Source organism: Neurospora hispaniola, assembly GCF_033458365.1.
Source record: "Neurospora hispaniola strain FGSC 10403 chromosome Unknown B0T23scaffold_1, whole genome shotgun sequence".
Classification (NCBI taxonomy): Eukaryota; Fungi; Ascomycota; class Sordariomycetes; order Sordariales; family Sordariaceae; genus Neurospora; species Neurospora hispaniola.
The window spans coordinates 5698936-5722344 of NW_026944406.1; the positions used below are offsets into that span (position 1 = coordinate 5698936).

The 23409-nt window shown below is 52.5% G+C and overlaps 8 protein-coding genes across 8 annotated transcripts; 4 read left to right on the plus strand and 4 right to left on the minus strand.

The window, feature by feature from the left end:
* Positions 1-760: 760 nt before the first annotated feature.
* On the plus strand, positions 761-3451 carry B0T23DRAFT_308989 (uncharacterized protein; the record flags this gene model as incomplete). Its single annotated transcript, XM_062834496.1, has 2 exons — positions 761-880; positions 974-3451. The coding sequence occupies 2 exons, from the start codon at positions 761-763 to the stop codon at positions 3449-3451; spliced, it is 2598 nt and encodes an 865-aa protein (XP_062697815.1).
* Positions 3452-3939: 488 nt separating this feature from the next.
* B0T23DRAFT_37008 (uncharacterized protein) lies at positions 3940-6018 on the minus strand. Its single transcript, XM_062836570.1, has one exon. It carries the CDS (start codon positions 5772-5774, stop codon positions 4311-4313), a length of 1464 nt encoding a protein of 487 aa, XP_062697816.1. The 5' UTR covers positions 5775-6018; the 3' UTR covers positions 3940-4310.
* A 2478-nt stretch (positions 6019-8496) lies between these two features.
* Positions 8497-9830, plus strand: B0T23DRAFT_37070 (tethering factor for nuclear proteasome sts1). The gene is made up of 2 exons (XM_062836610.1): positions 8497-8762; positions 8866-9830. The coding sequence occupies exons 1-2, from the start codon at positions 8684-8686 to the stop codon at positions 9699-9701; spliced, it is 915 nt and encodes a 304-aa protein (XP_062697817.1). The 5' UTR covers positions 8497-8683; the 3' UTR covers positions 9702-9830.
* Positions 9831-10798: 968 nt separating this feature from the next.
* Positions 10799-13264, plus strand: B0T23DRAFT_410017 (double strand break repair protein mus-11). Its single transcript, XM_062839390.1, has 3 exons — positions 10799-10954; positions 11041-11717; positions 11769-13264. The coding sequence occupies exons 1-3, from the start codon at positions 10947-10949 to the stop codon at positions 12884-12886; spliced, it is 1803 nt and encodes a 600-aa protein (XP_062697818.1). The 5' UTR covers positions 10799-10946; the 3' UTR covers positions 12887-13264.
* On the plus strand, positions 13249-14286 carry B0T23DRAFT_371717 (uncharacterized protein). Its single transcript, XM_062836666.1, has 3 exons — positions 13249-13477; positions 13529-13655; positions 13800-14286. Exons 2-3 carry the CDS (start codon positions 13561-13563, stop codon positions 13984-13986), a joined length of 282 nt encoding a protein of 93 aa, XP_062697819.1. The 5' UTR covers positions 13249-13477; positions 13529-13560; the 3' UTR covers positions 13987-14286.
* B0T23DRAFT_37107 (uncharacterized protein) lies at positions 14130-15078 on the minus strand. The gene is made up of 3 exons (XM_062836628.1): positions 14737-15078; positions 14425-14665; positions 14130-14396 (listed from the first exon to the last, which is right to left on the minus strand). Exons 1-2 carry the CDS (start codon positions 14961-14963, stop codon positions 14593-14595), a joined length of 300 nt encoding a protein of 99 aa, XP_062697820.1. The 5' UTR covers positions 14964-15078; the 3' UTR covers positions 14130-14396; positions 14425-14592.
* Positions 15079-17109: 2031 nt separating this feature from the next.
* On the minus strand, positions 17110-18713 carry B0T23DRAFT_37078 (putative homoserine kinase). The gene is made up of 3 exons (XM_062836614.1): positions 17963-18713; positions 17608-17906; positions 17110-17542 (listed from the first exon to the last, which is right to left on the minus strand). The coding sequence occupies exons 1-3, from the start codon at positions 18396-18398 to the stop codon at positions 17201-17203; spliced, it is 1077 nt and encodes a 358-aa protein (XP_062697821.1). The 5' UTR covers positions 18399-18713; the 3' UTR covers positions 17110-17200.
* Positions 18714-19694: 981 nt separating this feature from the next.
* Positions 19695-22544, minus strand: B0T23DRAFT_306410 (uncharacterized protein; the record flags this gene model as incomplete). Its single annotated transcript, XM_062834375.1, has 2 exons — positions 19695-22134; positions 22513-22544. 2 exons carry the CDS (start codon positions 22542-22544, stop codon positions 19695-19697), a joined length of 2472 nt encoding a protein of 823 aa, XP_062697822.1.
* Positions 22545-23409: the final 865 nt, after the last annotated feature.

A 23409-nucleotide genomic window follows, 5' to 3' on the forward strand; every position in this document is an offset into this window, starting at 1 on the left:
CATAGCGAAGTACCTACAGTACCTACACCGCGCACTGCAGCACAGTATCTGTACCAACGGACACCCGCCAACGTGCCCGTGAGGCAACTACTATTAGAGCCTGGCTCTTACTCCAAACTCGCCTGCTCAGCTGTTCTCTCCATTTTCTCTTTTTTATTTCCACCACCACCTCTGCAATCCAGCAATCATCGTCAAATCCGGCTTCCATCCTGTTTCATCAATTTTGACTGTAAGTCGGCCCTTCACGTTCAAGCGTTATTCGCCAACCCGTCGCGGATTTGGACACCGCCTCGGTTTGCGGTCCACTCCATCGTGTCGGATTGTCGTCGACGAGGACCTTCCTGGGCTTTCTCTAACAGGCTCCCTCCCATCACAGTTCTGATTCCCTTCATCGTCCACCATCAACAACACCGCATCAGGCGGCTACCAGCAACGGACTACAGTAAGTGGGCATTATGCGGTGAATGATTTGTACCTTTTGTTCTGTTTCGATACACACCGTTGTCGTTGTCGTCGTGGGTGGTTCTGTTCTCTTCTGTTGCCGGCTCAAATGATCGCCTTCCCTTCTTGTGCCATTCAGTGCTGTTGCTTGTGGCGGGTTTAGCGCTACCTTTACCGCCTATCGTACCCGTTCACTATAAGAGTCCATGCATCCCGCTTATCGTCCGTCCCCTTCCTCGCTCCCGACTTTTGGACTACAGGTACTTGCTGGACCTTCTTTGACTAACACATCCATCTTCAAATCATTCAGTCCGGCATCATGGCGGCACCTCCACCAAGCCCCGATACCCCCATCACCCTCAAGGTGGCATTTGATGGTGCTTCTCGCCGGTTCAAGCTCCCGCTCCGCGACCTAACTGCTAGCTCGCTGGAGACCAAGGTACGTCACTATTTGATCATCAAAGACACACCGCGGCAGTCTTTTCATCCCCTTTTATCAAATACAAGACATATCCACTGACAGTTTGACCAGTTGCGTGCTCACCTGGAGATTCCTGCCGAAACCAACGTCGTCTTCGAGCGGTATTCCGACTCTGCTGGCACATACGTCACCCTTGATCCCGCCAACACTTCGGTCTACAAACAGTTGTTCCGCGCGGCCAAGGCGAAGCAGAAGCTTAAACTGCGTGTCAACCGTGTGACGGCAGAGACGCCTGCCCAGACCTCCACTCCCGAGGCGCCCCAGGACACCACAACAGAAGCCAAGCCCGCCTCGGTCGAAGGCGAAGTCACAGAGACAGAGGGCGATGCTTCAGCGTCAATCCCCACTAGCCCCGTGTATGAGGAAACCACCGAGGTCATCAAGTCAATTGAGACGGACGCTTCACCCAGCAAAACCTTTGAGTCTCTCCAGGCTCAGCGCTCCGACATTATCACACGCGTCAACAACGCCATGGACCGTATCGAGGATCTTCAGTCCCGCCTGCCCTTCGGCCGTGCCGCCAGTGTAGCGTCTATGCCTATCAGCGCCATCTCCCACACCGACACCCAGGAGTCTACCCGTTCCGGCTATGCCGTCTGCTGCAACAGCTGCGACCGGACCATTCCCTATGAGCATTACCACTGCTCCGTCTGTGACGACGGCGATTTTGATCTTTGCCCTGACTGCCACAACAACAAGGGTGTTATTTGCCACCAGTATGGTCACGTCCTGACCAAGCGCTTCATCAGCAATGGCTCCATCACAACCGTTGACACCATGCCTCGCATCGTCGACCAGGATAGACTCGCACATTCCAAGGCTGCAGGGGAACGCCTTGGTGAAGCTCATGCCGAGTATATGGCCAAGCTCCAGCAGGCTGAGTATCAGAGGGCCAAGCGCCAGCAGGCCGAGTTCGAGAAGATAAAGGCTGAGAGCTCGAGATCTTCTCCCCCTCCTCCTCCCCCCGCTTCCCGCTACGAGAGCGTCCCTCCCTCCGTCGAGTCTTACTCACAGGCTACTCTGCGCACCTGCAACTGCTGCATTCAAGACTTGCCCGAGGCCGAATTTGTCCATTGCCAGACATGTGATGACTTCGATCTTTGCAAGGTTTGCTTTGCCAAGAATCGCCACGGGCATCACCCCAAGCACGCCTTTTCCCCTCTTGTACCAGGGACTTGTGCGGAGGCGGACGTCAAGAGCCGTCTCGCTCCGGGCCGCAACCAACTTCACCACGCTATCTGCGATGGCTGTGACAAGGACATCCGCGGCGTTCGTCACAAGTGCCTCCAATGCCCCGACTGGGACTATTGCTCAAACTGCTACGAGTCAGCTTCATATATCCATGCCAATCATCGCTTCGTCCCTATTTACGAGCCACTTGAGCCTACCCATATGTGCCCTGTCCCGCGCGCTCTTACTCACGTCGGAGTATGCTGCGATGGCCCGCTGTGCAACAACAACCGCTCTGGCTATACCTACATTGTCGGCGACCGCTACAAGTGCGCTGTTTGTGACGATGTGGACTTCTGCGCCAAGTGCGAGGCGAGCCCCGCCAACACTCACAACAAGACCCACCCCTTGATCAAGTTCAAGACCCCCGTCCGGAACGTCAATGTCACGACTACTGGCGAGCATGAGAATGGACGCAGGATGCCGGCCATGGGTGATCGGCCGCGTTCTGGCCGTCGCGTTACCACTTCGCGTGCCACAGGTACCGAGTCGTTCCAGTCCAACGTCATGACTGTGGTGGACGTAAAGCCTTCCGAGCCTGCTCCCGCTGTAAAGACCGAGGAGGCTGAGACCCCGGCTCGTGCGTATGTCGCCACATATGTGCGAGACAAGGTTGTTGATGGTACCGTTTTCGGACCTGACCATGTCTTTGAGCAAACCTGGGTCGTCCGCAACGACGGACCCACTCCCTGGCCGGCTGGATGCTTTGTCAAGTACCTTCATGGCGAGTACATGGGTCATGTAGACCCAGCTCACCCCACTGCCACCGGTGACCTCGAGTCTTGCTTGCAATCCAACGTGTGCGAGCATCCGGTGGCTCCTGGTGAATCCGTGCCCTTCACGGTTCTTCTCCGGAGCCCTTCAAGGGAAGGCAGACATCTGTCGCACTGGCGGGTGTCCACGAAGCAGGGCCTCATGATTGGCCACAAATTGTGGTGCGATATTGTGGTCAAGAAGCCTGAGATCGCTCCTGAGGAGAAGGTACAGGAGGCCCCCGCCAAGGTTGAGGATCTCGAGGAGAACATGGCCAAGCTCAACATTGAGCCTGAAACCAATGACGCTGCCCCAATTGATCACAGCCAGGTTGTCTTCCCCAAGCTCGACAAGGAGTCACCTTCTGCCAGCGTCCATCAGGAGGTCGCCCACTCTCCGGTCGAGTCTCGCCCTGAAGAGGAAGATTACGAGGAGTGTGAAGATGTTGAGTGGGACGAGGATGCGTCCGATTCCTTCATGACTGATGAGGAGTACGACATCCTTGACGCCTCGGATGAAGAGTCTGTTAGCGGCCCCAACAAGTAGTTTTGCTTTGCGCACTTTGTATGTTGGGATCAGGAATTGTGACGAGAACCATGGATAACGGAGTGCTTGGACGGAATGTTTTGTTGGGGTACTTGGGTCAATTGATGGGTGCTTTAAATTGCTAGTCTTTTTTGCTTTTGTTAACGTAACCTCGTTGTTATGGAAATTTCTCCTCTCCTACTGTCTTCTGTTTAGTTTGTGCTTCATGTGATAAGTCCCAAAGGACAAGTGTCTAGAGAGAATCAAGTGATTAGTCGACGGCTCTGGTGTTGAATCGTACTCGGTGTCATTGCTTTACATACACCGCTGCGTATTGATCTCATCTTCGGATGAAACTGGCAATTCACCACTTCATAAATTTAGACCTCACTTCTCTTGTCACTCGTTATGGCCACTCAGATTGTGCTCAATAGCTAGAATGTGTTAAAACAGATATACATGGAGGTTGTTCCATCATCAAATTCTTGGTCCATCCCGATCGCCAGCCGTAAACGACACGACCGTGCCTAGATATGCAGGGATGAATGTATTTCCAGTAATATCCTTGGAGCGTCAAGTTTTGCAGAGATGAAAGACTGTGTTAGCGTACCAGCAAGATAGCACGTGGTACACCTTTGCGATCGTCACGATGTGCATATAGGTATTAGGTGAAGCGCAAATTCGATTCGTCTGGCCGTCTAAACGCAAACAACATGGAAACAGGATAGGTATATAAGACACAACCTTAAAACAAGACAACATTAAGCTACCACCGGACACACAGAACCGTGGCGACATGATTCGAACCCATATTTTTCTCTCTCTTCCGCCGAACCCAAGAAAAAAAGCCCGGACCAGATCGACAGGACACTCGTCCTTTTTACTCAAAGGTAGTCTTCTTACCCTGGTGAGCAACAGGCGCACCAGTAAGTCTGGCAACACTGATATCCTGAGCCGTCTTGATTTGACCATTACCTCCCTCTTCCCTCTTCTTGTAAGGAACCCTCTGTGGCCTCTCACCACCATCTTGTCCTTGTTTCTTGCCGCCAGCAGCGCCCTTTCCTCGGAACCGCTTGTCGTATCTCGTCTTGTCGTCCTCGGCCAACTCGATCTTGAGGGTGCGGCCATGTAGCTGGTTGACCCACCACTTGCGGGTCTTTATCCTCTTTTCCGTTTCCTTCTTTTCCTTTGTCTTTTCCGCGTCCGCGTTGTCACCATCGTTGGCTTCGGCTTCGGCTTTTTGGTCTTCATCCATAAAGTCCTCCAACTCGGGAATCTCCTCGCGGATCTTGACGAACCCCTTGACCGCCCACTGCGCGGCTTCGCCCTCCTCAAAGTTCACCCACCCGTACCCCTTGCACTTGCCGCTGTCCTCAAACGTGGCCACCTTGACCCACCGGATGGCACCGCACTTGTCAAAGTGGTTGCGCAAGTCGTCCTCGGTGGTGTCGAACGAGAGGTTGCCGACAAAGATCTTGGTCGAGCCGGCGAACTTGCCGCCTACTAGCGCCTCGTCCTTCTTTCCACCAGCAGCAGCGCCCTTGGCATCCCCCTCCTCCTCCTCCTTCTTCTTCTCCGGCCGTCCCTCGAACGACGTCGCGTCCTTGATCAACAACTTGCGCTTGTACCACTCGGTCTCGCTGAGAGCAATGGCGGCGACCTTGGTGGCCAGCGAATCAAAGTCGACGTAGGCGAAACCGCGGTTCTCGGGCTTCTCCTTCTTGGGCTGGCCGGGCTGCGCCTTGGCCGTGGGCATGTGCACGCGCGTGATGGACTCGGGCGTGATGGAGCCGCCGCTGTTGTCGACGAGCCATTGCTTCAGTTCGCTCTTGGTGACGGTGAAGCGCAGGTTGCCGATCCAGACGCCGTGGGGGGACCGTTCCTTCTTTTCCTTCTTCTTCTTCTTGTCGCCGTCCTTGGCGGCGGTTTCGTTATCCGAGTCGTCGGAGTCATCACCCTTGTCGGAGGAGGGCTTGGTAGGGAGGGTCTTGCCTTTCTTGAGCAGACGCTTGGCTTTCTTGGAGGGAGGCTCGGGGGCGGTGACGTCGATTTCGATTTCGGTGAGCTCGGCCTTGCGCTTCTTGGAGGATTTTTTGGGTTTCTCGTCGGAGGAGGCGGCGGCGGCGGCATCGGCGGTGGTGTCCATGGCGTCGACGGTCTCGGCGGACTCGACGGACTCGGCAGGCTCCTCTGTGGCCTTGCGCTTCTTGGAGGATTTATCCTTCTTCTCTTTCTTCTCCTTCTTGGACTTCTTCTCGGAAGCGAGATCGGCGGTGGTGTCCATGGCGTCGATGGGAGCGGACTCCTGCGCGGAGGCGGTTTCGAGGTCTTTTGTTGCTGCCATTCTGGCTGGCTTCAGCGTATCGACCGAGATGGTATCAATAGGCAAGGAGAAAATGTTGAAAACAGCAATGAAATCAAGGGTGTTGATTCCTCGAATTCACAATGTCTACAGAAGGGGGACAGCCGCGCATTGACGCTGAGATTCCCCAATTGCCGGCAGCACAAGATTTTCGAAAATTTACTTTGCGATAAGCGAAGCGATAAGGAAGGGGTCACTGTTCCTCGCTCCAGTTGCGGGTCCGCTTTCTGGTCAGGTCTCCATCGCGCAAAATGCGGGGGAGCGGGCGGGACCTACCTTCAACCTCCACTTTCGGGTTCTCCACCCATACCCCTCTGAATCTCGTGCCAAATTTGCAAGAGCCGCCATCTTTTCAGATCTCCCGCCGTCATTTCATGATGGGACTTGCCCTTTGCATGATTGCCCCTTTTTAATGCGATGTCCATGGGCCCTATCTTTGGGTGTCAAACGTGTCTTGCTCCGATGGCAGGCCTTGAAGTGCAGCCGTACTTAGGTAGGCAAGGTAGGTACGAGACCAGCGTGCAGAATATTGCTGGAGTATGGTACAGTACACGTACTTTTGTACATTGGTTGCAAATGGATGGAATACCTATTTCCCCGACAATGACAGCCCACAGCACCGCGCAATGAGCCAAATGTAGCCACGAGCACAAGTCGATGATGCCAATATGCGGACTTGGCCCCTCTTCCACTTCATCAATGCCAGGATGTCCCTTGCCATGAATAATAGCTCATGGTGTGTTGTAGAGTACCTTTAGTAGACAGGTCTGCCAGACTCATCCATACTACTGAGCAGTGTACTTGTTGGGTTCTTGGAAGACGGTTGGACAAATTACTTTGCAGAGAGTCTCTTGGCCCGTATAGCGACCCTGAGCTATACAAAGCTGGACAGTCACTCCCGATGAAAGGATAGCAGATCCTTCGGAAGTTGTTCCAGAGTGCTGGTCATTAAAGTCCCGCAGAATCGAAACGGAAACGACATGAGCGTGTTGCTGACGTTGCTCGAATCAACCCCCCGAAGCTTTGATCCGGATCGAGCGAATCGTCAAGGGAGCTGATCGGGTGGGCAGGTGGGCCACGCGGCCTCAATGTCGGTCCATCATGTCGCCAAGCGCAAGGGCCAGGAACAGAGGCAGTGTTGGCAAACGCCTGTCTAAAACACCCACTGCAGGCCGAGAGGATGCGGAAAAGCCAACAATGGTTTTTCCAAGGTCCTTGGTGCTGACGGTACAGCGGTTGGTAGCGCTGTACACTACATACCGTTGACGGCCTGTCGCGGTCGCTTAACAAAGTCTCATCGTTTTGCGTTTGATGACCGGAAAAGTGGAGGTAATTGGTACCCGAAACCATCTTTTTGGGGCCTCACGTGCCGAGAACCACCGATAGGGCTTGGCGAGATCTGGCGGCCTTGAAAAGAAGAAAAAAAAAAAAACCGACAAAAGGTCCTCAAAGACTCCACCGGTCCACGTCGTACGTGTACACTACTTTTTTTTGGCCTCGGAAATGTCCTCACAAGCATGAATTCATTGGCAGCTAGTCTGAACAGGCTCTGGAGCTTCTCTCTTCCTACATACATAGCAACGCCTCATTGCTTGGGCTTGCAGGCCGGCTTGTCTTGACCGCTTGACATCTTTCAAATGGTTCGTCGTCTCGGAGTTTGATGCATGCATGCACTTAAACATTCTGGTAGGGGTCTGCGAAGTACCAACCACAATCGGTTTTGTCAGGGGACTAGTACTTGATGCGGTTAGTATGGCCAAAGACCAAACAGCTAATAGCCTCTCCCGGTTAGCCACCACCATGTTGGCCACATGGACTCCCTCGACAAAACGGGCCCTGGGCCAGCTGTGGTGAGTGGACTGGGCGGACCATGAAAATCGACATCCACTCTTTTTGTTTTGCCCGTCGCCGCCCTTGCTAGGTAAAAGTTCCTTGCGAATGCAAAGGGTCGCTGCTTGCTTGCTGGTGCTGGTGCTGCTCCTCCCTTCCGATACACACCACTGGTTGACAGTCCCGACATCACCAATCGGCGTAAAAGCTGCTCAGACCTTGAAGAGGCCCAGCCAACCGTTGTTTCCGCTGGCAGACACTGGCCTCCGCAGGACACCACCTGGACACCACACACATCACACGCTGACTGGTCACTCATCACCACTGCTTGCCAGGACCGGGACGCCAGTGAGAACCAGGGAATGAGCCACTGGGAGGCTCAAGCGAAGGTCAAGCGGATGCGCTTTTGTTGTTGGCCTCAGCTTGGTTGGTCGCTTTTGGCTTCTCCGCTGGCTGCATTGCCATTGAGAGGGAGCACCTTTTCCCTCTGCGCATTCCTCCTCCACTCACAGTCCTTCATTCGTCGCAATCCCGTCGCAAATCCGTGCAACCTTCAGTTGTGGTGCAGAGAGAAAAAGGCTCCTCACTTTCGGTCGTTTCTTCAGAGCCAAGAACGTCCAAGTGAAAAAAAAAATCTCCACCAGCCATTGGCATCGCACTGTGAACTGGAAAAGCAGTCCAAGTAAGTACTAGTGCTGGTCTGACTGCGCGGGCCCTGCCTGCCATTCGCAAGAGTTCGCTCCATTCAGTTCTTCTCAACTCGCCATTCTGCGCTTCCCTTGACCTGCTTCCACCCTTCCTTTCATTTCTGCTAGTCTTTCTTCTCTTCCTTGACTCGCATTTCTTCGTTGCGACTCGCAACACTCGCAACTTAAAAAATTAAAATAAAAGCGAGCGGTCTGACGCCGGCTGCTCCCTCTCACTTTTTCAGCCTCAGATCGCCTGGCTTCTTCCACCGCCGTCGACCCGTCATCCATCCGCATCGTCGTCGTTCTCCTATTTGCGTCGGCAGCGCCACGCAACGCTATACCGCCAAACCGAGCATTGTTTTCAATCCCACAATGAACGTGCTCCTATCGCCGCAGCCGCCCTTCTTCCCTCATCAACACGAACCCTCTCGCCGCTCGCCGCCTAGAATAAGTAGGTTGTTGCTGCTTATCTGTCATTGTATCCCAGCGTGCATCCAGCACTGCTGGTACAAGATTTGAAATTTACTACAGGCTTACTAACATCTTTTTGCCAGTGTCGCAACACACCATGGCGTCCAGGAAAAGAAAAGCCGACGACGATGACAACGAAATGTCGATATCGCCGACCGGCTCGCCCGCAATCAACTCGCGGCAGCTCTCGAGGCCATCCAAGAAGGTCAGGGCTGGAATCGAACTTGCAGGACGTCCGCTGCCTCTTCCTCGCCTTCTCGAAACTCTCGACAAGTCACAGTTGCGAGCTGTCCTCCAGACGATTTGCGAGCGTCATCCGGGCATTGGACATGAGGTGATGGTTTCTGCACCGCGGCCGTCAGTCAACGGAGCCCTCGAGGTTTTGGGCGAATACCAGGACAAGCTACGGGCCGCCATTCCTTTCGGCAACTCGAGTTCCGAATACACCTACTTCCGAGTCAAGCAGCCGCTCATGGCGTTGGTGGATGCTCTCGGCGACTTCACCCCCCAGTTCCTGCCGCCGGTTGAGCAGCAGACGACCGTGTCGTTGGAGTACCTGAACCATGCAACAAAGATCATTCACGACCTACCCGATTTCGACAGCCAGCAGTATCGCCACCACAAGGACGGAGCGTACGACGAGATATCCAGAGCGTGGGCGTTGGTGATCACGGAAGCGGCCAAGCGCGGAGGAGGCTTCCACTTGCACAACGGAAAGTGGGATCAGGTTCTGGCTAAGCACAACCAGCAGTCCGGAGGAAAGCTAGAGCAGGCCATGAACGCAATGGTCAACGAGGTTGGATGGGTCGGCGCGAACTCGAATGCCCATGGGCAGGGTTCTTCTTCGGACCCCAACTCGATACTCAACCAGCTCATCAACGGCACATATGGCGCACCTGTCCAAGTTGGTCCCTTCTAGAACAGGCGACGACATGAAAATAGAAGTGCGCCATGACTTTGGTAATTATACGGATACTCATGGGACTGGGAGGATAAGCAAAGCGGACATCAAGGTCGATTGCATCATGGTTTCTTTTGTCGTTCACTTTTTCAACGTTCAGGGCATTGTTTGGGGCGAATGGGGAAGGATGACATAGACAGGCGTGGGTTACTTGCGGGGATCATTGTTTACAAGGCGTTGGCGTGTTGGCTTCCTGAATGCTGTTGTTTCTTGCCTTCATTGTTGTCTTTCTGGCCACATCTCACTGGCACAAGATACCTCTTTCCTACCGGCTGTCTCTCGTTCTAGGGGAACGACTTGTTCGTCACTTGCATGTACGCAATCTTTAGCATATTCTTGCCGAGGTCGGAAGTTTGGAGCATGGGTGTAACCAACCATCACTACCATATTCATTCCACCATAGCTACGCAATTGGTAAAACGGAATCTCGGATAACACAGTATGCCTGGCGGGTGACTTGGTGTAGATACCCGTACACCCGTAACACGTCCCGGGTTCATTGGGTGTATCCCGAGGTAATTCTAGCGGTTTGTTGGGATTAATCAAACTCGCCTTGCATCTTGATTGATTCTGTGGTCCAAGCAAGCCGTTTCCAGCGATGAAGTTGGAAGTGTCCGGATAATGACGGGAGTCCAAACGCGTAATCCGAATGATCATATCTGTCCTTGAAGTGCCATCTTGTTCACAGAGACCAAAGCAACGCTGCCTCTCGTAATGAAGTCCCTTGCATATTTGCTCCAACACGGACAGTGGCGGCTCCCTTTAGAACCACGTACAACGAGTTGAGATATGGAATGGCCATCATGGAATGAATAGATATGGAGGCATGACTAAGCTGGACGGAACGTGAAGGACAACTGAAGTGGAGTTCCCTCCGACTGTGTGACGGGATGACAAGAGAAAGGCCTAAAAGTTGGTGAGGTCACCACCTAGAGCCCCACCGGCCAGGGGCGGGTGTTAGGCAGACGCCACTAGTGCCCCCACGTGATAACGCACTCTGAGCGCGCCTGCCCAATCTACACAGCGCGTCTTGTCGTTCTTGCCTTGATCCATCACTGCATGCTTCGCGACGTTTGCTTTGGGAAAGTCACAAATTTCTAAATACTTTCTCCCTTCAACACGTCGATTCCATTCCCCTCCCGCTGGGATCCCACTGCGAACGACTCGCAAACCACCAGCCTTGAGGCTGCTCTGCTAGACAAGATGCCTGCGTATGTTTACCTCTGCTATCGACCTGTGTCAACCGCGTCTCCCGCGGCCTTCCAGCAACCGAGACCCTCATTAACACTTTAAACAGAGTCGGCGACCAACATAAAATTATCACCAACCCGTTCGAGGAGCCACAACGGCGAATCAGCGAGTACACAGCCCAAGAGATTGCCACACTACAGAGCCGTCTCGAGAAACAACTAGGACCCGAGTACCTGTCGAGCCGCGCCGGCCCATCAGGCCAAAAAGTCCACTACATCTCGTCAGAAAAATGCATCCAACTTGCGAACGAGGTCTTCGGCTTCAACGGCTGGTCCTCCAGCATCCAGAATATTCAGGTTGATTTTGTCGATGAGCATCCTCAAACGCTGAAAATCAACATGGGCATTTCGGTTATTATGCGAGTCACCCTACGCGACGGAACGTATCACGAGGATCTTGGCTACGGCCATATCGAGAACTGTAAGGGCAAGGCGGCTGCTTTTGAGAAGGCCAAGAAGGAAGCCACGACGGATGCATTGAAGCGCGCGCTGCGCCAATTTGGCAATGTGCTAGGCAACTGTATCTACGACAAGCAATACTTGGCCAAGGTCACCAAGATGAAGGTCGAGCCAACCAAGTTTGCCGAGGATAACCTACATCGGCACTCAGATTTCGTCAAGAAGGAGCCGGTTGAGGCAGATATCATGAAGGTTGACTCAATTGGGGCTGGCGCTCGTCCACCAGCCTTGGGAAACGAGGAGTCTTTTGAGGATTTGCTCGGAGGTAAGGCCACTTGTGCACTATTTTTTGGTGGGCTCGGCTGATGATGACTAGAACTCGATGAGGCGGACTTCAACATGGCCGATGAGGGTCATCCGGATGAAGTCGTGCTACCACAATCCGTGCACAACAGCTTGAACGACAAACCTGTACATCAGCAACTGACCAATCTTAACCCACAAGCACAACAGTCTCGACCTCTGACACGATCAGGGTCAACAGGCAGCCTGAACACCCGGCAACAACCACAGACTTCCAACCAATTCACGGCGAGGGCCCAAAGTCGGCCTCCACAACAGCAGTCTAATAGCAACCAAAGTCGCCCTATGGGTCAACCGGTCAACAATTCCAGCAATGCAAACACTTCCAACAACCCCCAGAACTACACAACACCACAGAAGCCTGCTCCTGCCGCTCCTGCTCCCCAAGCAGGTGCAGCTGTAGCTCCCGCACCAGAAACCGTTGGCTTCTTCTCCGCTAAGGCTGTGACCCAACTTCCGGAGGAGGCATTGGCTAGTGGCCAAGTCGCGCCGAAACCTGGTCTAGCATTCAACCCTCACGCCGAAAGTCCGTCCATCCGCAAGACGCCTGGCATCGATCATACCAAGTCTAAACCATTAGCCAGAAACGGTCAGCACGTCCCTCCAGCCAAGACAACCGAGACAGAAGCTGAACCAAGCACATCGTTCTCAAGACCTGCGGGAGCTCATGCGGCATCACGACCAGTCACGATGAACGAGGCACGCTCAGCATCGGGAAGCTTCTCCCGAGGCGGGCCACCGATGGGTGGTAATGCCGGAAATATGGGCAAGCCCAACGTCGTCAACCCCCAACTCGATCATACAAGGCGGATTGGCGCGCCAGGCATGAGCGGTTTCTCTAGCAGTCCCAGTACCAACAGGGGCCAGTATCGGCCGTTGACAATGAAAAGGCCTGCTACTGTTATGGGAGGGGGTGCAGGTCAGACCAAGGATGGTAATGGTGATAGTGCGGCGACGACAACGACAGCGGCGAATACAACAGCAGGGTCGGCGACGGGAGGTAATGCAGCTCCTTCTGCTGGTAATGGTGGGAGAGTACCGTTGACTGACATGACGGCTAATGCGTCGAATGCTACCGCAGCGGGGGCCGCTACTAGTGGGCCGGAGGTTAAGAGGCAGAGGCTGGCTTAGATTGAAGGAAAGGATGGTATTGGCAGGCAAGAGGTCTATGGATACAGTCTCTACTTCGGATGAGCAGCTCGTTGGTATGGTTGTGTAAGGCGTTCATGGCGTTTTTTGGGGCGGGCGAACATCACTCGCAGAATCTATGGATGGCTCGTCTTCTCTCTCACGGATCTTCGGGGAACAAGAGTAGTGGGGCTTATGAGAGGCACTCCCGTCTGCGGAATGATATATATTCTGCGGCGAATCTCTGTGAGAGGATTAATGCTTTGTGGCATCTTGGGAATGTAAGATAACCAAGACTCAGACTCGTAATAACTTCGAAGGCGCATCTTTTCATGAGACAGTTTAGACTACATGGTTTATATATCCATTACCATAACGTGCAACAATGTCGGTACCTCAACATGTGACATCCATGATCATTAACAACCACCAATGTAGAAGCGATTTCCGCTCTGACCTCTCCAACCAACCTTCAGAACGAGATGTGCTGCTTTCCCCGTGCCTACTCTTCAAAGAAGGAAAATCTTGTCATGAAGCCTGTTCCATCTCACCAGGCAATTACTGATACTGCTACTGATATCGGTATGTAGTGCCCTGTAATGCATTAACCAACTAGTTGCGCACCAAGGTACGAGGTACATATACCAATCTTCCCGCTCCTTCCTTCCGAGGAACTCATGGGGGCTCCTATATGGGTCGCAGGTGTAGTGGTTTCATCCACTGCCCTGGAGCTTATAACTCGGGAGCACATGGGTTCACTCCTCATTTCGAGCAGGTAACAACAATCCTTTTCTCCATTTCCCTTCGCTCCGCCTCTCCCCACCGTCCATCCTTTTTTTTTTTTTCTGGACTGGGTTGAGGTGGTGCATGGTTGATACCGATTTCCTTTTATGGCAATGCTTAGTACTTACTCATCCAGTATCCCTCCCAACATGGCCTTTTTTTGCCGCCTTATTAAAGCAGACATGGTACTTCACTCAGTACTATTTGTGGAAGGCTCTACCAACAAGAAGAAATTCGGGCAAAATTCCTCGTACAGATTTCACGGAAAGTTGATTGCTCTTGTTCTTTTTCTCGATCCGGACTCGGACTTCACGAACTAAGTTGTTTTGAAGAGAAAACTGTTGTTGGTGAACAGGTAGTAGGTACACTCAGTCACCTTTTCCGAACCTGTGATAGGAAGGGAGCAATGGTTGATCAAGGCTCGAGCTTCTTCCTCCCGGATACATCGATCAAGGAAGCAATGCAGCAATGCAGCAGGCACAGAAAGTCCAAGTCCAATTTCGAGTTCAAATCAAAACCAGCAGTGCACTATAGCAGTGTAAGGTAAAATGTCTTTTAGTATCAAATTTTGGATTTCACGTCCTTTACCGCACTGGTTTATATAAACCTCGTTATCTAGTAGAACAGGTGTATAGGCTCACAATCCGTCCTTTCAACCAGCATACAGTAGTTTGAATGAAAAAAAGCAGGTAAACTGCCGCCGTTGGTATATCGAAATGCCAAATTATGCCTGCCTGCCTGCCTGCCTGTTCGCCTGCCTGCCTCCTTCCTTCTTCCTCCTGAACGCCGCCATCATGAAAAACTAAGAGAGAAATCCCAACTGCCAAATTGTACAAAAGTGAAGCAAAAAGAAAAAAAACAAAATGCAAAAAGTATGTGCAGTGTAACTGGGTAGTGAAGCTGATATAGGAGCGTATCTTTTGTTGTTAGATACGACCATCAAGCACCGTCTTGGCAATCAAAGGCCAACCGAGGAGGGTACCAGCTACGAGGGGGTAGCTATTTATTATTTTTTTTTCCCAGTCAGTTTCAGTTCTTTCTGTGTTTCTCTTTATGGAAAACAAACTTACACAGCAGCCTGACCAGCGAGTTTCTTAAAGGAAGCACCCCAGTCGGCACCAGCAGCGCCCGTCTCAGTGGGGATGCGCTCGTAGGGGGTGTGCAACTCCATGCGGCGAGCCCATTGGCGCATGGATTGGATGACGGAGAACTGGCGGGTGCCTTTGACGGCGGCGTTGCGAGAAGTGGCCTGAGTGGCAGCGCGGAAGGCGGAGCGGGCGAGGATGGGAGAGACCATTTTGATTATGACTTGGTGTTGTTGTTGTTGTTGTGGTGTGTTTGTGTGATGTTACTCGAAAGGTTTGGAGTGTGAGAGTTGTGGTTTGTGGTGCGATACCGATGTGGTGATTGGTCGAGGAGGAGTGTAAGTTGAGTGGATGTTGTCTTGGTGGTAATGAAGAAGAAGGGATGAGATCTAAGATCTAGGATCTATTGCTTCTTTGATATTGATGCTTGATGCTGATGCTTGATGCTGATGATGGAAGAGAGAAGGTATTACAAACATCGTCGGACACGATCCTCTTATAATACCCAAACTTTCCATCATCCTCTTGCTTACTTTCCGTCTAATTCCTTCAGCAACACCAAAAAGATTTTCCCGCATCGCGATCTTTCCCGAACTTCCCAACTTCCCAACTTGCGGCAAAAGACCCAAAGCGACGGGTCCAGTTCCCAACTAGACGGCACCAAAGGGAATTGGGCCTTGCGTGCAAGTCATCATCTCACCCAAAACCGCCTCATGATGGGCAGATCCTCCATCCAGAATCTCACCACCATCCTCCGACTTCTGTTCGTCCACACGTATAACCCTCCCCAACCCTTATTCGCAATCAGTCCAGATGGGAGAAGCGAACGGCCCAAATCATACCACAGACATTCTAAAACACCAGATGCCAAGCATCCCGACCCCCCCCCCCCCTGTTTCCTTGTTCCCCTGTTCTCCTCCTCTCCTCAGCTACTCAGCCACTCAGCCCTACGAGTTATGTATTGGGGATGATGAACCAATCAGATGAGGTGTAATTGCCCCCTCCCTCCGGATTCTTCCCATGTGACTGCTGAAGGAGGAAAGGATCCAGGCTTTCAGGGCTTTGCAGCGAGAAAATGAGTGAAGGGAGTGAACGATACAGCAAGGGAATGGCACGATTTAGTGCTGAGTCTCGGCTGGTCGTGGTGTGATCGGGGGAGTCCGACTTGCCTTGGTCGAGCTGTGATTGGGTAGTTTACCAAAAAGGGAGTGGGGCGCTGCTGAAAGATGGCGTTGTCTGGCCGTTTTGGATGGGAACAATGCCAAGCGAGTGGGCAGCAGGGGTGGTGATTGGTGCAGTTGGGGAATGAATGGTTCTGGAATGGAAGTGCCTGGATTGTTGTGTGTTGTTGATCCGACGCTGTTTTCTGTTCCTGGGTTTGGGTTTGGGTTGAACCTGGGGATCAGGTGAAACTGTTTTTCAGCTGACCAGCGCTGATAGGCGGGATTCTCCATACTGGCAGGAATAACTTCTCTCCCGGAGTCTGGATGTTTGTTTGTTTTTCCCGGATGGCGCCGGCGGGCGGTCCCTACGTAGCTATACCTAACCATGGGAATGGGAAATGACGAAAACCTAACCCAGATTGTCTCCATGGGACGGTTGCGAATTTTCCCGAAACCAGTACGGCGTATTGCAAAATTGGCGGATACATACATTTTCCGCGCTTGGTGCCGTTTGGCATCTGACAACGAACGAGCACAAGGAATGACAGCTGCAAAGGTCCTTGATTCGGCTACTTCATCGCTGCCATATTCCGGCCCGGGCCTGGCTGGGATCCGAGTCGAGATGCTATGTACGTGCCACGAAACTTTGATCCGAGTTCAAGTCCAGCACTTTAGATTTCCCAACTTGTGAGACCAGGACCGGAAAACTACGGAATGAAGCCATCGTGAGATTTCTCGGCTCTTCCCGGATCGAGCGGAGCCCCGTAACGCGGCAACCGACCACATCCGGTCCCCGAAGCGGAGCCCGTCCAGTACCCGCCGAGCCGCCATGTCGTCGGGGGAGCTCCACACGTCAGCCGATCGCGAACCCGTTAAGCGCGGGACACGGATGTACCCGGAAGACAAACGCAGATGGAGCCGCGGAAGGATACGGCGTGGATTTGCGACTTGAAACTTGAACGAGTCTGAAAGCGGGAGTTAGTTATCCCTTCTTTTGAAATGGTGGGCCCTGGGGGGGCTTGCCAGGAACAGAAAAACATAATATCCTCGTACGATCATCAGCATCTCGTGACCATTTAATACCAAGAGACCTTGCGGGAAGCATCGGGATGAGGAATGAGGGGTATCACAAGATTTTCTTCTGTTTTTTTGTTCGTTTTCTCTCAATGTCTAAGCCGGCTCACTGCCCAATCCCGCTTTTACCAGCCTCTCCTCCATCTCTTACCACCTGATTACCCTATCACGGGAACCACAGGCAACCCCATCCCATCCCATCCTATGGGCATCTAAGGCCTAGTAACCGTAGTCCCATCCGCAGGCTCCAACAGCTCCCAGCGGCAGACAATGTTGTTGGACTTGAACTCCTCAATGATCTTCTGGGCAATAGTCTCAAAGTTTTCCGTCGCCAGCGCCAAGATGGTCGGGCCGGCACCGGACAGGCACACGCCCAAAAGACCGGGCTGCGTGGCGGGCGTCATGGACTCGACGATCTTGGTCAGACCGGGAATCAAAACCTGGCGGTACGGCTGGTGCAGCTTGTCCTGCATGGCCAGGTTGATGAGCTCCGGGTCCGGAGGCGATTGGCCAAGGGCGACGGGGAGGAGGGCTATCCTTTGGAGATTGAAGGTCTAGTTGTAAAAAGTCAGTGGTTTGGTTGGTTGATACTGAGATAAAAGAAGTAGGAAAGACGTACAACATCCGCACGGGGATACTCGGCGGGAAGAACCTCGCGGGCCTTGGCGGTGGGAACCTCGAATTCGGGAATGATGGCCACGGCCTTGATTTCGGGAGCCCAGGGGAACTTGATGTGGTGTCCGATGCCGTGGGGAGGCGAAGGGGGCTTGACGCCCGTGTCGACACCGCCGGCGGGGGCGGGGAGGACCTCACTGAGGGGAATCTCAGTGCGGGCGGTCTCCTCGGGGGTGAGGGGCTTGAGGTAGGTGCCGACAAAGCCACCGAAGAGGGCGGCGCCGACGTTGTCGGGGTGGCGCTCTGCAATTTTTGTCAGTGTTTGTTGCTCAAAGTGAGTGAGAGTATAAGTGACTCACCAATCATGAGGCAGTAGTCAAAAAGACGCTCGGGAGTGAGGTCGTGCAGACCGCCGACCTCCTTGCCGAGCTGGACACCGGCAACGACAGCGGCGCCGGAGGAACCCAGACCTCTTCCAAGGGGGATGGGGTTCTTGATGTGCACATGAGTCTCGACGGGGAAGCTGCGCTGGTCGTTGCAGCGGAGGACATAGAGCGCAACACGGGTAATAAGGTTGACCTCGGGATCCAGGCTGATATCCTCCTCGCCCTGGCCCTCGTAGGTGATGCGGCAGTTCAGCGGCTTGTCCGAAGTCGTCTTGGAGCGGTCGATGGTGACATGGAGCTCCAGGTACATGGACAAGGCCAGGCCGATGACGTCGAAGCCGGGGCCAATGTTGGCGCTCGAGCAGGGCGTCTTGATGACGAACTTTTCCATCTGCTGGGAAGAGGCCATTGTGTCTGGAGTGAACGTGTGGTTTACTACTAGGGGTTGAACCCAGTGGTGATCGTTTCACAGAAAGAAACGAACGGGGGATGGATGAACAGAAGTAAACAATCGGCTTGCCTATGCCAAGAAACACAAATGCTCTCTTTTGTGAGATGCGTCACCTTCACTGAAATTTTGTTGAATTTCAATTGATTTCCATTTCTGGAGGACGGAGTGCTGAGGGTGCCCCCGATTACGGAGCGGAGCCCGGCGGGCAGTGGACAATGACTCCCTCTACAGTGTCCACTTGGCGTTATGGAGCGCTGGGGGCTCCACCTTTTAGGGTTCGATCCACTACTTTAAACCCCTGACTTGTCTGCTTCTTTTCGTTTCAAGTCAACACAGTCATCAAGGTTCTTCTTCGCTCGAGTCAACATCAATGTTACCATAGTAACGAGGACTCATACATCCGACAACAAGTGTTTCGATTGACTAGGGCCAGGTGTTTCGACAGCCACTTATCCTTCGATGAACTTGCTTTGCCTGCGCCAAGATAGGGTGTTCCAAGCGGTACCTATTCAAAGACTTTTAAGGAAAACATGATGCTTGTGATTATACATATCATTTTACGAGTTAATCAAGATCAGTGCGATAAGGATTGCTTGCCGTTCAGCAGTTCACGTTCTAGTCCCAATCTAAAGCTTCGGCGTACAACTTGAAAGGTCTCTCAATGTCTTTTGATCCGACAATTCCTCGAGGTAAATAACGCAACCAGTTTTTGACATTACGGTGTCCCTTGAGGCCAACAGTTCTGAAGCGTTGCAACCAGGCAGAAGACTCCACACTTCGTCCGAATAGAAAGAATCAAGCATCATCTGTCAAGGTTGCTTGACATTTACAAGGCTGAAGAACCCTTTTCGGCCGTTGCTGCAGTTACGGTGCCAAGAAGGCCATGTAAACATCAGCAACCGAGCTTGTGAAATGATTGTTTGCACATGAACATAGTATTGGTCTTTTAGACTTTGTTTCCTGCTTCCTTCCAAGTTTCACAGATCGTGCTGCTACCCGATACTGGTGGCACAGGTGCAGGCCCTCCACAATCTTAAGGTGAATTTCTTTCATCCCTTTCCAAACACTCGTATCCTGCATCAGCAAGAGTATCGAAAGAGAAATTTTGAACACGTCTATATAACCACCTGGCAGTACTTTTTTTTTTTTTTTTTTTTTTTTTTTTTTTTTTTTTTTCAAATAACCAAGACCTTTTCTATGGAGTAAATAGCTCACACTCCTGTTTCTCGGTGATCCACGAAGCTGTGCCCTCTGTCAAAGTGGTGGTCCTGCCGAAACATTCGACAACGTCCTCCTCAGCCCGGCACCAGTAGCTCTCCTTTTAGGGTTTGGAGTAGTAATAGCCTTATCAGCTGTTTCAGACTCGCCACCGTGGGTAGCGCTTCCCGTAGACACACTTGATAACGTCCTCTTCAACCGACTGCCGGTTCTCCTCCCCCTCGTAGTTGTGGCTGTTGCTGTCGCTGTTGTTGCAGTCGTAGTGACAATACCCGTAGTTTCCTTTCCCTTTCCTCTTCCAGGTACAGGCTTCATATCCCGTAGTTTCTTGAGCATATCCACCCAAGCTGGATTATCCAACACTTTGTCCGGTAACGTCTCCTCAAGAGTCTCCGGTGGTCCTTCAGCCACTCGCTGTCTGTGCATACTTTGAGCAGCTCTGCCAAAGTTGGCTTTGCGTTTTCCGCGGGCTTGGATCTCCTTTTGCTTGGCTTCAAACCATTCTTGCGAGTGTCGTTGTGGCCAATGTATTCGAGGATCGATGTGAGCGTAAAGTGGCTCGTCTGGGACCGGTGTTGGTGATTTATTTGGCGGCGGACTGGTCTGTTTGCGTGGACTGAGCTGAGGTGTCGGTTTGGCTATGGGCTGGGGTATCAGTTTAGGTTTGGGCTGAGCTTGCGAGACCGACTCAAGTATGGGTTCCGGCTCTATATCTGGAGGAACCGGCTCTCGGCTTGGCACCTCTTGTTGTGACTTTTGACTCTGCTGTAACTCTGTCCTCTTGGCCTGGGGCTCCTGCTGTGGCGGCTCTGGAACTGATGCCGGTTCCGGTGGAGGGCCTGATTCTACTTGCGGCTCCGGCTCAAGCTGTTCTTCGGAATCAGACTCAGAATCTGATATTATGATGGGCTCATGTAAATTGGTCACTATGGGTCGTGGCCTGGGTTGAGGTTGTCGGGGTTTCTGTGGAGGCAGTGATCTATGTTGCCCAACTGTTTGATTTGGATTACTTTGAACCGTCGATCCCTGCGGTAGAACTTGACTGCGAAGATCTGGGAGGGGCTCTGTGGTATTTGATTGAGTTAATTCGGCCCCATTCGCGCTAAGATGAGCGGACATAGACCCTCGTATCAGCCCTGCCGGAGGGTTATAGCCCGCGAGGTCAAATGCACTTCTGGCATAATGTACCATAAGTCTATCAGCCATAGACATGTAATTACTGCTCTGACCGGTTGGCATTATAACATGTACGTTTGAAATGCCTCCAGATGAATTCTGCTGGTGAGTGGCAGGAGGAAGATTGTTCTGCGGCCCTGGATCATGAGCGGGGATCGGACCTTTCACGGGTTGTTGAGGAGCATGCACAGCCGAGCCACTGCAGGCCGCATCTTGCATCTCTTCCGAAAATCTCAGCTGTCGTGCAAGTTCTGCTATCCTGCTCGGTGGGAGCCGTGGGTTTGACGATTGTGTAGAACCATTTTGGCGCTCACCAGGTTGTTGCTTTTCACCCGCCAGACAAGGGGCGTCGATTGCCATGTTGGCGGGATTCGTAGACTGCTGGACTTTGGTCTCTGGTTGAGGCTTGTCGCCAGTCTCAGAACCGTTCATACGACCACTGTCAACACCGGTGGAAGAAGGCGATAAACTCGAGCTCTTGTTAGGTGGCCCACCGTTCGAATCTGACAAGGAACTGATGTTTGTGGTCAAACGTGGGGAGATAGAGTCTGCTGAGGTAGAAGAGAGGGTCTTGGGCTTGAGTGAAGAGGACCCAGTTGAAGCCAAGGTTGAGTTTTTCGCTAAGGAGTTAGAATCTTTATGCGTGCTGGGTCCAGGTTTAGGAGTCCGTCGGTTCAGGTATGGGTCTTTGCCGGCAGTTTTGCGTCTCACAATGTTTCCCGGCAGAAGTTTGGACCTCGTGGTAGGAAAGGGCGAGGAACGCTTATTCACCGGACCAGTCTCCAAAGAATTTGGTTTGCAGCCCTGTGCGCTTTGTCTAGCAACATCGGCAACTTCAGCCTCGCTGTTTGTCTGGGCTGGTTTTCTGGCGCCACCTTGACCATCAACCGAATGTGAAGTGATGGATGACTGAGACAATGAGGATGGATGTCCTGATGACTTCAATGAAGTAGCAGCTGCGTCAGGTTTCTGGGAGGCAGAAGTGACCAGGTCATCGGGTAGTGGCACTGGAAAAGACTTGAGATGCTGGGCACAGAAGATATTGACCGAAGGTGCCTCGCATTGCGGAATAGAGCAGGGGATGAGACGGGCAGGCTGAGTGTTGTCGGTTGAGGAAGAGGACACAGAGTAGCCCATCGCTGAGGAGGGCCTTCTGGGGAGACCGACGGTGGAGGTGGTGGAGAGACGGAGTGAGGTGGTTGACGAGGCTGAACGTAGAGAGAATGACGACCTGGCATGGTAATGATGGCGTCGTGCTGCCTCTTGGCTATCCACTACACAGCGATGACATGTCCAGTCACTGTATCATGGTAGTGGATGGTCAGTATACCCAAAGAATAGAGACAATCAAAGAAAATAGCGCGGTGGACAGTTAGTCTGTTCTTTGGACATTGACGGTTCGACTGTCGACATCTGTAACTGAGTGCATGCTGAGGTTGTCTTGGAAGCTAAACTGCGAACTTGTTGAAGGTGTGAGACGACTTGGAATGGCTATGGTGATTGTTGTCTGTTGTGCAAACCCGCCGCCACAGGCAGAGAGGAAAGAGCAAAATAGAAACTGAAGTGTGGAAGAGGCAGATGGAAGCTTTGATTGGCTACGAGTGGGCCCGCCCCAACTTTACCATTTTCTCCTTTCTGTCAAGAAGTACAGACCCGTATCTGATGTGTTGGTAGTCACCTCTTTTCTGACATTTTTGTGGCTAGTTCCATGTTGACTGCAGTGACGACGAAGAGGTGCTTGCGAGTTCAGAGAAGGAGGGAATTTGAAGTTGTGCGTGAGTGAGGGACGACGGGCATGATATGAAGTACAGAAACGAGATCGAGAGTATGAGAGAAAATAAAAACCTACGTTGACCGGGTGGGGTGTGGAATATGGCATGCGGAATGATAACTTCTATCACAACTGATGCATCGGAATAATGGTCTTGTAATACTGGCTTCCTTTTTGCAGTATCTGCAACGAGACGGCATCGATCAGGTCGTGCCTAGGAAAGTCCGAGGCGCCAGCTGTGGTCGCCCTGGGCTGTATCAATGTACGAGTTATAACGTATAGTCTAGACGTCTGCAAGGGGATATCCAGAGTAAGCAGGATGTATAAGCCGTCCTATGACAGTCCATAGACTTTGGTTAGCAGGCCAATCCCAGCGTGTGAAGCACGAAAACAAAAGTGTCGGTGGGCCAAGAACACCATATAAGGGTTGGTTTTGGTATAGTCCTTGTGATAGGACAACCAAGGCAACTTGCGTCTCAGGTCTTTTCAGTTTTTCCAAAGAGTCCTCATCCAGACCAGCCACAACGGTTTCATGATTCTGAGGCATCGAGGATGAGAAGACCACGATCGAGATCGAGTACTCTTCCCATGTCTTTCCTGTCCCCCACTGCCTTTGGCCCGGCTTCATAGAGCACTTGAAAGCCGGGCTCCTGGAAAGTGGAAGTAGCCTCTGTCAACAGAGACTCAGAGAGCTCCGGACAGGCAGCTATCAGATGTATCCAACCGCCAAGCATGTCGTGCTGCCGATAGTCTCAGGACAGCACGAGGAGTGGGCAAATGAATTGGCAGCGGACGCGCACTCAC

What these genes read in the sequence shown, in the direction of transcription:
- B0T23DRAFT_37008 (XM_062836570.1), bottom strand. Translation starts at nt 5,774, where the DNA reads ATGGCAGCAACAAAAGACCTCGAAACCGCCTCCGCGCAGGAGTCCGCT.
- B0T23DRAFT_37107 (XM_062836628.1), bottom strand. Translation starts at nt 14,963, where the DNA reads ATGGTCTCTCCCATCCTCGCCCGCTCCGCCTTCCGCGCTGCCACTCAG. An exon ending in CTCGCTGGTCAGGCTGCTGT is followed by an intron (nt 14,666 to 14,736) that starts GTAAGTTTGTTT and finishes AATAATAAATAG; the next exon opens with CTACCCCCTCGTAGCTGGTA.
- B0T23DRAFT_37078 (XM_062836614.1), bottom strand. Translation starts at nt 18,398, where the DNA reads ATGGCCTCTTCCCAGCAGATGGAAAAGTTCGTCATCAAGACGCCCTGC. An exon ending in TGACTACTGCCTCATGATTG is followed by an intron (nt 17,907 to 17,962) that starts GTGAGTCACTTA and finishes CAAAAATTGCAG; the next exon opens with AGCGCCACCCCGACAACGTC. An exon ending in AGTATCCCCGTGCGGATGTT is followed by an intron (nt 17,543 to 17,607) that starts GTACGTCTTTCC and finishes TTTTACAACTAG; the next exon opens with ACCTTCAATCTCCAAAGGAT.
- B0T23DRAFT_371717 (XM_062836666.1), top strand. Translation starts at nt 13,561, where the DNA reads ATGGGGGCTCCTATATGGGTCGCAGGTGTAGTGGTTTCATCCACTGCC. An exon ending in GGTTCACTCCTCATTTCGAG is followed by an intron (nt 13,656 to 13,799) that starts CAGGTAACAACA and finishes TACTTACTCATC; the next exon opens with CAGTATCCCTCCCAACATGG.
- B0T23DRAFT_410017 (XM_062839390.1), top strand. An exon ending in TTTTGAGGATTTGCTCGGAG is followed by an intron (nt 11,718 to 11,768) that starts GTAAGGCCACTT and finishes GATGATGACTAG; the next exon opens with AACTCGATGAGGCGGACTTC.
- B0T23DRAFT_37070 (XM_062836610.1), top strand. Translation starts at nt 8,684, where the DNA reads ATGAACGTGCTCCTATCGCCGCAGCCGCCCTTCTTCCCTCATCAACAC. An exon ending in CCGCTCGCCGCCTAGAATAA is followed by an intron (nt 8,763 to 8,865) that starts GTAGGTTGTTGC and finishes TCTTTTTGCCAG; the next exon opens with TGTCGCAACACACCATGGCG.